Here is an 11,288-nt window from a genome sequence, read left to right on the forward strand (position 1 = left end):
ATATATGTTAATGATGTGGTATATAATCTGATAATGATTTAGTCTGTCAGAGGATGTTGTCATAAATGTCCCATATTATAGTGTTTTTTATCAATTTCACACATTCGTCAGGGGTCCAACAGCTCTGTATTCGATATGCATTGCCCCAAACCCATCCGTGGTCCTGAATTCAGCTGTCTAAAAGTCGCTCTACAGAGCTCTATTCAGAGCAGTCTGTTTCTGTGCCTACTTGGAGAGCCCTGCCTGCTATGTCACTCTCACGGAGGGGAAGCCCCTTGCGTTAGCAGTAGCATGCTAATGTTTACGGTGGATATAAGGCTATGGCTTGTGGAGATTTTTTCGTTCAACCAAACTAGTTTGACCCAGAATGGGACCCAGAAGGAGAAGCTGCTGAAGAAGTACAGACTCTGTGGCTGCAGCAGGACTTCAGAATGGTTAGTGTGTTTGTATGATGTTAGTTTGTTTGTATGTGTTGTTACATTTACCACCATGAAGCTAATGGCTAACAGCTAGCGAAAGCTGTGTTTGTCTCCAAACTCTTGGACACTGTTCACATCGTCTCTGTCTCCAGTCTGCACATGTTTCCAGACTTTTTACTGACAACCAGCTCCATCGTAATATTATTAACATTAAACTCGCTTCAAATGCCATTACATAGTGGACCGAAGCGGAGCTAACTAGTTAGCCAGTTTCCTGCTGACTTCACCAGACTCGTAGGCAACTGTAAATACTTTTAAACCGCGGCGACACTTCTCGGTGGCTCGGGTGCAGTTTGCTGGGTCCGGTATGGTTGGTACTGATCCTTTTACGAGGGTCAGTGTCGAGGCAAAGCAGCTTTGTACTGACCCTCGTTACTGAAGCAGTCCGATGTGAAGCGATTAGCACATACACACAAACTAACACGAACTGCAGCCGGCACATTGTGTTAAAAAATGAAACGCAACCACTGTCTCTTCTGTTGTTCTGTAGCTGGGACAGAATATAGACACTGATGTTGATTTATACAACCAACAACAGAGCTGTTTGCGTGTCCAGCTTTGAGCGACAACATTGTGAAACTCTGCTGTCTGACTGCTGGACACACTGAACTTCACCTCAGGGATGAACGCCTCCTCTCAGATATCTCCTGTCACCGCTCAGAGGAGGCGGGGCTATGATAATGACTCCTTTAGTTACGTAACGACAGGAGCAGAATCTGAACAGCCTGTAGGAGCTCCGTGTTACCAGTGGGTGGGCTGCAGAGACCATGCAGGAATCACTTGTTTTCCCCATTCTGGGAGTTGGCAGGCTCAGGGAGGACCAGCTTATATATGTAGAGACCAGAGAAAACATGTTTTTCATAATATGGGACCTTTAAGGTGCAGCAAAGCGTGGTGGAAGATAAAACATCACACTGGCAAGGATTGTGCAGGAAAAAAATAGGAAGACTTTTATTTTAGTCTCAAAAACAAACAAACATTTCTTACTGAACTTCAGACAGCTCAGGTCGCTCTCTTCCCAAGAATAAAAAAACTAAACTCCACACCCTCTTTCACTCCACTCACATATGTAGCGGGAGAGTCGACCTTTCCAGTTCAACTGGCCTATATCTCTATAATGGAGAATTGAAAACAGTTACAATGAATAGACATAGTTTTCTTTCAGTTGCTCACACTAACAAGTTGTAAATTCATTCATCCTTAGACTAAAATACCTACTGCACATTCACAGCAAACAAATGATTTGTACTTTAATCAGTATTTAGCTTAATTACGCATCATGACATCACACATCCGTTATCCAATCACAACTGAGAACATGCCTTCTCATACTCCACATAAAAAGGCTACTGCTGAGGTGCGCTTCCTCTCTCCACACCAGCACAAGATGGCCACCACAAAGGACTCCAATACAGGTTATTACCTGGATTGCCACAAGTCTTATACATTCATTTTGAGAAATCAACTTAAAGTACAATTCTTTTTATTTAACACGTTAGTGGAAACAATTCAAATAAAGAAAACTGTGTTTGAGTGTCTTTCCATCTTTCTGAAAAAAAAAAAAATGGTTAGCAACTAGTGAGGGAGCTGGTGCTTCATCACAGACATCAGACATTTATCTGCCTTTAATAATTAATAATGTTGTTTGTTGCTCCACACAAAACCAGAACTAGTCATCAAAACCAACTTCTACTGAGATCTTTTAACACTGTTTGTATTTGATGAACTGCCTCATCATTTCTTGGACACTTCAGTAATCCAGGCTGAGTCTCATGGAAGAGAACATGAACATCCAACTTGACGTTCTGATAGATTCCACTCCACTTTTTGACATCAGTCAAAAAGTGGACACGTCTGGTGTGATGCATCAGCACTAAAATCACAGGTTTATCACCTGAAAAGACAAAATATGAGACAAAGTTCAGAGATCGACTTCCTGTGAAGAAGAACGTGCAGAGAATGTTTTCTAAAAACACAAACATTACAGGGTTGAACAACACAGGCAGGAATCCCTCCATCCCTCTGAACATTCAGGAGACATAAAATCATATTTTAAATGAACACGTCACCAACAAAACTGTGTTGTTGTGACTGTTTGCTCTTCAAACACTTAAAAAAACAAAACTGTATATTAAAGATGTTAAAGTTGAACAGTTTGTAGAGGAGCTGAACACAGAGCTGCTGTGAAGTGACCTGAGGACTCATGTTTTAATCTGCTGCAGTGTTCTTCACTGCTGCCACTGAAGGGTTTGTAAATGTAGAAGTAGGAGAGAAAAGTCTCTGAGCGAACTGTTCACATGTTCACTGACTGTACGTACAGCTGCAGAACCAGAACTACAGGCTCACACAGAACATGAACTCTGGTTCTGAGAGTTGGAGACTATAATCAGAATATAATCTGAACATAATCTCTGTACAGATTAGTCTGATAACAGTAAGAGAGAGTTAGAAACAAATCTTTCATTACCTGGAATCTCTCTCATGGCTGCCGACACATCTGATCCAACACGAGACGTGATTGGACAGAAGACGATGATGATGTCACACTCCTGACAGCCTGTGATCTTCACCTGTGTCCATTTCATATTCTTCACTTTTTCCAGTATTTCATCATCAGCACCACAGGTCTGACCAGTAGAGACTGAGTGGACCTTCACTGTGTACACAGGTGGAATCCTCAAAGGTTGTGCTGAATGTGTAGAGATCCTCCCTGAAAGATAAAATCCTTCATCAGTTCCACAACAGAGACATTTACATTGTGACAGCAGCAAAGTGGAGATCACAGAGAGCATCAATTAAAACAGTAATTAATAAGTAAAAAAGCAGTTAGACCAATATAAATAAACACAACTCCAAACATATTTACACCATCACACAGAGATAAACTAACTGTGAACATTTATTCAGAAACATCACTGAAAGAACCTGGTAGCAACATGACACTCACCTTTGGACCAGGACCAGGACGACCACCATGAGGGTTTCTGTCCTGATGAACAATAAAGCAGAATTCAGTCAGATCCAGATTCATATTTGTGTTTAACTGTTACTGAGTTTGATGAGACGATTTGTGTCAAATAATAATAACAGAGGAAGAATTCATATCTTTTATTAAAGTGAAGGTTCTAATACTGTGAAAATACTCTGTTACAGGTTCAATATGTGTTATAAATCTATTTAAATGATCAGCAGAACTAAAATGTGACTGATGAACCTGAAGATATTTTAATATTGAATTATTATTAATGTTGAGTTAGTGGAGCTGATTCTAACTTCACTTCCTGTTGTGGGTTTAATCTTTAAAACATCATATTTTATTAACTCATCACATGTTTTATTAAAGAAACAGATCCAGGAATCTTTTCTGACTCACATTAATATTGTGAGAGTTTTTCCACATTCTGGTTAATAATTCATGGATCCTGATGAAAACAATCAGCTGTATTTAGGTGGCTGTTATCTGTGAGTGAGTATATTTGATGCAGGAAACAAAAACCTGGATCCAGTTAATTTAAATATGTTGTACATGATATTGGATCAGGCTTGATTGAATTAAAGGGGACTGTTGGTTCTACTTGGTGCCGTTCAGCTGCGTTTGTATTAATCCAGCCTGTTCAAACAGATCAGAACACAGACAGGATCCAGTTCTGGCAGGTCAAGTGGAGCAGAACAGTCACAGAACACATCAAAGATCCACAACAAACCAACTAAACTAAAACTGTCATTCACGATAATCAGTACACACACACACACACACACACACACACACGGTTTATGGTTGTATTTCTATCAGCATTATCACATGTCAGTTTCATATTAATATATTATAATCAACTGCTTAACTGTAATTAAACAGCATGACAATAAAAACAAACTTGAACAACCTGCAGATTGGACCTCCTGCTCCTCCTTCTCCTCCGTCTCCTCCTCCCCAGCCTGTTCTACTGCAGGTGGACCAGAGGAACCACACTCTGGACTCTCCACTGACCCTGAGTCTGCATCCTGAGGAGAGAGAGGAGACAGAAACAGAGAGCTTCCAGCAGATACAAGGTGTGTGTGTGTGTGTGTGTTGTGTAAGAGTTTAAATGTATATTACTGTAATATTCACTAACTATCTGAACTCATCTTCATGCTGATTGTTCTGTTCCAGGTGAACTATGTCTCTGAGTTTGTCAACAATAAAAATGAAGTTATGAGACAAATGGAACAAAAGTGGAGACGTGTTGTTCATTTGAATAGTTTTAATGTTTGACAATAATCTATTTTGCTTTAATATTCTTTCTACTGATAAATGAATCTTTAAAAGTGAACATGCAGCTGCCACTGACAGATAAATGTTCAGCTGCACCAACAACACTTTCTTTGTTGTTGTCAGTGATCTGAACATATGAATGAAGATGTTGCTGGTGAATAAAGACAGAGACTCTGCAGGATGTTAACTCACCTGTTGGGTTGTGTCTTCTTCCATCTGATCACCTTCACCTGTGGACACAGGTGTGATGTGTTCATTAACAATATGTTCAATCATATTCAGGAAATGGTTAAAACAATTAAATGTGTTTTTCACATCATTCTGTGACTTTAACAGGATCTATGTTGACTTCTTTTTCTTCATTATACAAGTTAAAGTTCAGATGTCATGTGTGTGTTTAATGAGTGGAGCAGCGTCAGTGTTTCACAGCTGAGAGTCTCTACTTTAATACACACAGTGCTGTGGAGACACTGTTTGAATGGAGCACACTGGAAACATCTAAAGCTGATCAGGAATCACACACACACACACACACACACACACACACACACACACACACACACACACACACACACACACACACACACTTTCAGTGCTTTCTGTGGGAGTCCAGATTCTGTTGGTTCCTATGTAACTTGGACCCTGCAGCACTTGTCTTGAGAGAACAGCTACATCAGGCTCTACAGCAGGTGATGAAACTGTCTGGGAGTGTTCTGGACCGGTTCTTCTATCTTTCAGACAGAACTTATTCTGTGTTGTTTGGCTCCAAATCTGTGAAACTGCTGTTCTGTCCTTCAGTGTGTTTGTTGTGTTTGCTTTGTGTGTTTAAGATCCGTTTGATTTATTGTTTGTTCTTTTTACTGTTTTTATGTTTGTATTTCTATCAGCATTATCACATGTCAGTTTCATATTAATATATTATAATCAACTGCTTAACTGTAATTAAACAGCATGACAATAAAAACAAACTTGAACAACCTGCAGATGGGACCTCCTGGACCTCCTTCTGCTCCTCCCTCTGCTTCTTCTCCTCTTTCTCCTCCTTCTCCTGCTCCTTGTCATCATTCTCGTCCTTCTCTTCTTTCTTCTCCTCCTTATCCTCCTTCTCCTCTGTCTCCTCCTTCTGCTCCTTCTCCTCCTCCTGCTTCTCCTCTTTCTCCTCCTCCTTCTGCTTCTCCTCCTTCTGCTCCTTCTCCTCCTTCACCTCCTTCTGCTTCTCCTCCTCCTTCTCCTCCTTCTGCTTCTCCTCCTTCTGCTCCTTCTCCTCCTTCACCTCCTTCTGCTTCTCCTCCCTCTTCTCCTCCTTCTGCTCCTTCTGCTCCTTCTCCTCCGTCTCCTCTTTCTTCTCCTCCTTATCCTCCTTCTGCTCCTTCTCATCATTCTCCTCCTTCTTCTCATTCTCGTCCTTCTCCTCTTTCTTCTCCTCCTTATCCTCCTTCTGCTCCTTCTCCTCCTTCACCTCCTTCTGCTTCTCCTCCCTCTTCTCCTCCTTCTGCTCCTTCTGCTCCTTCTCCTCCGTCTCCTCTTTCTTCTCCTCCTTATCCTCCTTCTGCTCCTTCTCATCATTCTCCTCCTTCTCCTCATTCTCGTCCTTCTCCTCTTTCTTCTCCTCCTTATCCTCCTTCTGCTCCTTCTCCTCCTTCTCCTCTTTCTTCTCCTCCTTATCCTCCTTCTGCTCCTTCTCCTCCTCCTCCTCCTCCTCCTCCTCCTTCTCCCCAGCCTGTTCTACTGCAGGTGGACCAGAGGAACCACACTCTGGACTCTCCATTGACCCTGAGTCTGCTTCCTGAGGAGAGAGAGGAGACAGAAACAGAGAGCTTCCAGCAGATACAAGGTGTGTGTGTGTGTGTGTGTGTGTGTGTGTGTGTGTGTGTGTGTGTGTGTGTTGTGTAAGAGTTTAAATGTATATTACTGTAATATTCACTAACTATCTGAACTCATCTTCATGCTGATTGTTCTGTTCCAGGTGAACTATGTCTCTGAGTTTGTCAACAATAAAAATGAAGTTATGAGACAAATGGAACAAAAGTGGAGACGTGTTGTTCATTTGAATAGTTTTAATGTTTGACAATAATCTATTTTCCTTTAATATTCTTTCTACTGATAAATGAATCTTTAAAAGTGAACATGCAGCTGCCACTGACAGATAAATGTTCAGCTGCACCAACAACACTTTCTTTGTTGTTGTCAGTGATGTGAACATATGAATGAAGATGTTGCTGGTGAATAAAGACAGAGACTCTGCAGGATGTTAACTCACCTGTTGGGTTGTGTCTTCTTCCATCTGATCACCTTCACCTGTGGACACAGGTGTGATGTGTTCATTAACAATAAGTTAAATAATATTCATGAAATGGTTAAAACAATTAAATCTGCTTTTCACATCATTCTGTGATTTTAACAGGATCTATGTTGACTTCTTTTTCTTCATTATACAAGTTAAAGTTCAGATGTCGTGTGTGTGTTTAATGAGTGGAGCAGCGTCAGTGTTTCACAGCTGAGAGTCTCTACTTTAATACACACAGTGCTGTGGAGACACTGTTGGAATGGAGCACACTGGAAACATCTAAAGCTGATCAGGAATCACACACACACACACACACACACACACACACACACACACACACACACACACACACACACACACACACACACACACACACACACACACGTCATGTTGTTCATGAAGAGGGAGGATCATTTAAATAAAGAGTCTCTTCTTTCTGTTTGCTGATCTACGACAGCCAGTAAGGATGTTTCTTTGACAGTGTTTTTATTTATAGACTGACATTTTAACATGCTGTATAAATAATGTGTCTGATTTTATTCTGCATTTTTAACCTATTTAAATTCATGTTAATCACACTGTTGTCTGTTTTAATTAGGCCAGTTGTAAAATATAATAAACGGTTTGTTTCCGCTTTAATCAGTCGACAAAGGTTAAGTAAAACTGAACAGGGCTACATGCTGGAACTGTTAGTGCTGCACTTGTGAAAAAGTTTTGTTAAAAGCCTTCAACAAGCTGTGAGCGATGTATTTTTATATTTCATATATTTTTGTTTGAGAATATTTTATTCATTTGAAAGCTTATTTTCTATATATTTTTTTTATTTGAGAATAATTTATTTAACTTATTACCAGGCAGCACTTTACAACAGTATTCTAGTTTTTAATTTTATTTGCATATGTTGTATAGTGTTAGAATAAATTGTTGTTTTCCATAAGTTTTGAATACACAACAAGCAAATTTATTTTATATTTGGTTTTGTATGTTGTTCCCATACTGTACCGAAAATGAACTGAACCTTGACCTCAGAACCTCAGAACCTCAGAACGAATTGAACCGTGATTTTTGTGTATCGTTACACCCCTAAAATATATGTCTGCTGTGTATGATCACCTTGATCAGTGTTCTCGTGTAGAGCTGCAACATCTTTAAAGAAGTTTAAAAGCTTCTTCAGGTTGATTGACGTCTTCATGATGCACTTCTTCAAACCTTCATCATCTACAGGATCTGGAGAAGAGACAGTTCATCACAGTCACATCTTCTTATATCTGTAATATATTGTTTAATGTTATTAGTATTGATTAGGGCTGTAACAGCACAGTGGTGATGGTCTGGTGGACACAGCAACATGTGCTGAGGTCACTGTGTGCAGCTGAAGACCTGCCTGAGTCCTGTAAGTACGTCAGATGTCTGGAAATGATTTGTGTTCACAGTCAACAGAGGCAGAGTTCATGATAAGACAGAAACAGATTATATTACTTAATAGGAAAAAAAAGACACTCTTTTTATAAATTCTTCCATTCTATATGAATATTTTGCATTTTATATGTTTTCTTCTTCATTATTCTGCTGACAGTGAACAAACAGACCCACACTGTGTTTCTTATATCTGTAAAAACATGTTGTTCACGTTGCTCTGCTGGTTCGTCCTCTGTGACCTGTGTAGTGATCCAGTCCACCACTGGTTTGGAGTCACTGGTCACATGACACAGACAATAACAATAACCATCAAAGTAAATGTGCTACATTAAAGTAGTTAAGTATTTTCATCATCATAATATTTACCAAGTGTCCAGTGTTGAGCAAGCTACTGTACAAACATGTAGTTCAGCCTCAGGTGACAAGGAAACATACAGCGACTCCAGAGCCAGACTGAGAGCTGGAGAGACCTCAGCTCCATTTAGTTTCTGTGTAACATAATTAAACTGAACTTTTACTCCAAACTGTGTTTGAACCAGTGTGACTTCTTTGTACCGTTACAGCTCTGATATTTACACACAGCAGTCGGGAAAGATTAGTAAGTAACATTTATTAAAACAATAAATAATTGTACCTACATTTATATGATGTTGACATCACATCCCTCAGCTCCTTTAGGATCTCTGGGTCGACCTGCATCAGAAACACAAAACCTTTAGAAGTGATAACAACAAGTAAACACAGACAGTTCAGTTAATTACACCGTTACTTATTATGATTAAAATAAAAACTTGAGCAAGCTCCAGATGTTTTGGACCCTTTCTCACACAATTTCATCAAAGTCTGTCTGCCTACAGTCTGACCTGTTCATGCAGGACCTTCTTCTCCTCACCAGCCTCGTCTACTGTGGGTGTAAAGGAGAAACCACACTTTGGACACTTCACATCACCTGAGTCTGCATCCTGAGGAGAGAGAGGAGACAGAAACAGAGAGCTTCCAGCAGATACAAGGTGTGTGTGTGTGTGTGTGTGTGTGTGTGTGTGTGTGTCTCTGAGTTTGTCAACAATACAAATGGAGTTATGAGACAAATGGAACAAAAGTGGAGACGTGTTGTTCATTTGAATAGTTTTAATGTTTGACAATAATCTATTTTCCTTTAATATTCTTTCTACTGATAAATGAATCTTTAAAAGTGAACATGCAGCTGCCACTGACAGATAAATGTTCAGCTGCACCAACAACACTTTCTTTGTTGTTGTCAGTGATCTGAACATATGAATGAAGATGTTGCTGGTGAATAAAGACAGAGACTCTGCAGGATGTTAACTCACCTGTTGGGTTGTGTCTTCTTCCATCTGATCACCTTCACCTGTGGACACAGGTGTGATGTGTTCATTAACAATATGTTCAATCATATTCAGGAAATGGTTAAAACAATTAAATGTGTTTTTCACATCATTCTGTGATTTTAACAGGATCTATGTTGACTTCTTTTTCTTCATTATACAAGTTAAAGTTCAGATGTCATGTGTGTGTTTAATGAGTGGAGCAGCGTCAGTGTTTCACAGCTGAGAGTCTCTACTTTAACACACACAGTGCTGTGGAGACACTGTTTGAATGGAGCACACTGGAAACATCTAAAGCTGATCAGGAATCAGTGTTCTGGAGTCGTTGCTCCTGACTGAGATGTTCTTCTTTCTCTCTGTAGTTTCATGGTGAGGATCAACATATTATCTATAACCCAGTTATTAGTCTGAGCCGCTGTGGATCAAAGGTAACCTGTTGTTTCCTTCATGATAAATGAATAAATGAAGCAGCAGGCTGATGGTCAGCCTGTCTGTAGTCTGCTCTCAGTATCAGCTCTTTTTAGACAGATGACCTTTAAAGGAAGAATCGAAAATCGAAAATGAATTCTTCTTCTCCCATGATGCACCTGCAGCTGGTGGTGCAGTAACATTATACTATAACATATTAACCAGTTAATACATGTGTTAATGCTGATTAAAAGTAAATGAAATGATGCTGAAGATTTAAAAGTTTAAATCTGCATCAGACTGGAAGTCAGTCCTGCTGAGTATAAACCCTGAGTGATCTCATTAGAGCTTTATATACAAACATACAGACTAATGTCCTGAGTTATGACTCTTCACATTCATCATCATGCTGTAGCAGCAGCTACAGGTGGAGAGTATAAAAACTGTAAACCATATTAAATAAATCATGCACTTGTATATTAATATAAATGTAGAGTTACAGTGTCACTGAGATCTCACTTCACTTCCTGTTAACTTGTTTCACTGAAGAAACAGATCGATGTAGGAAAACTGTTTCCTGACAACAGTAACTTGAATTAAACTAGAACTTTGTGATGAAATAATGTAGATGATTCCAACATGCTGATGTTTCTGAATCATCAACATGTTCCTGAATAATCTGAGGAGAAAGATTCTTACCTGCAGCTCTGAGGAGCTCAGTTATCGTTCAGCTGTTGTAGATCTGCAGCAAACAGAAAGAGGAAGTTCTTTATAAAAGGCTCCGCCCACTTTATGAACCACGTGACTTATAAGAATTTCACAAACTGTCACTGTGTGTGTTTGTGTGTGTGCAACAGGCTCTAAAGTACTGAAATAGATCAGATGGATTTATCTTCAATTAACCGTCAAACTCATTTCATCATTTCACAGCTCAAATGGCTTCTTACTTGTTTACAGTGATCATATGCCCAAACATTTAGACACTACAATGAATAAACCACATGCCAGCTTCACCTGTTTCATGCACAAAACTCACAGCTTTATTTTCAGGTTAGGGTTGGACACTGAGGTGTCAGGTGTCATTGCATGACATGACT

The 11,288-nt window shown here is 39.7% G+C and overlaps 1 protein-coding gene across 4 annotated transcripts; it reads right to left on the reverse strand.

Moving 5' to 3' along the window:
• Positions 1–1,406: 1,406 nt before the first annotated feature.
• Positions 1,407–10,944, reverse strand: LOC119025278. Of its 4 annotated transcripts, XM_037108679.1 has the most exons (10): positions 10,891–10,944; positions 9,769–9,806; positions 9,301–9,399; positions 9,076–9,130; positions 8,132–8,245; positions 6,992–7,029; positions 4,364–4,481; positions 3,427–3,468; positions 2,947–3,189; positions 1,407–2,376 (listed from the first exon to the last, which is right to left on the reverse strand). In XM_037108679.1, exons 2-10 carry the CDS (start codon positions 9,790–9,792, stop codon positions 2,156–2,158), a joined length of 954 nt encoding a protein of 317 aa, XP_036964574.1. In that variant the 5' UTR covers positions 9,793–9,806; positions 10,891–10,944; the 3' UTR covers positions 1,407–2,155. The 4 variants fall into 4 exon arrangements, 3 of the variants coding, with proteins under 3 accessions (XP_036964574.1, XP_036964572.1, XP_036964573.1); XM_037108677.1 differs by having other exon boundaries at positions 9,301–9,806; positions 10,891–10,931; XR_005076757.1 differs by lacking the exon at positions 10,891–10,944 and adding an exon at positions 2,631–2,719 and having other exon boundaries at positions 2,358–2,373; positions 9,301–9,806.
• Between the last annotated feature and the right edge of the window lie 344 nt (positions 10,945–11,288).

This window comes from Acanthopagrus latus, chromosome 9 (assembly GCF_904848185.1).
Source record: "Acanthopagrus latus isolate v.2019 chromosome 9, fAcaLat1.1, whole genome shotgun sequence".
NCBI classification, from domain to species: domain Eukaryota; kingdom Metazoa; phylum Chordata; class Actinopteri; order Spariformes; family Sparidae; genus Acanthopagrus; species Acanthopagrus latus.

What these genes read in the sequence shown, in the direction of transcription:
- LOC119025278 (XM_037108677.1), bottom strand. Translation starts at nt 9,711, where the DNA reads ATGTTCAGATCACTGACAACAACAAAGAAAGTGTTGTTGGTGCAGCTG. An exon ending in AGAAGGTCCTGCATGAACAG is followed by an intron (nt 9,131 to 9,300) that starts GTCAGACTGTAG and finishes TTTCTGATGCAG; the next exon opens with GTCGACCCAGAGATCCTAAA. An exon ending in AAGAAGACACAACCCAACAG is followed by an intron (nt 4,482 to 6,991) that starts GTGAGTTAACAT and finishes CTCTCTCCTCAG; the next exon opens with GATGCAGACTCAGGGTCAGT.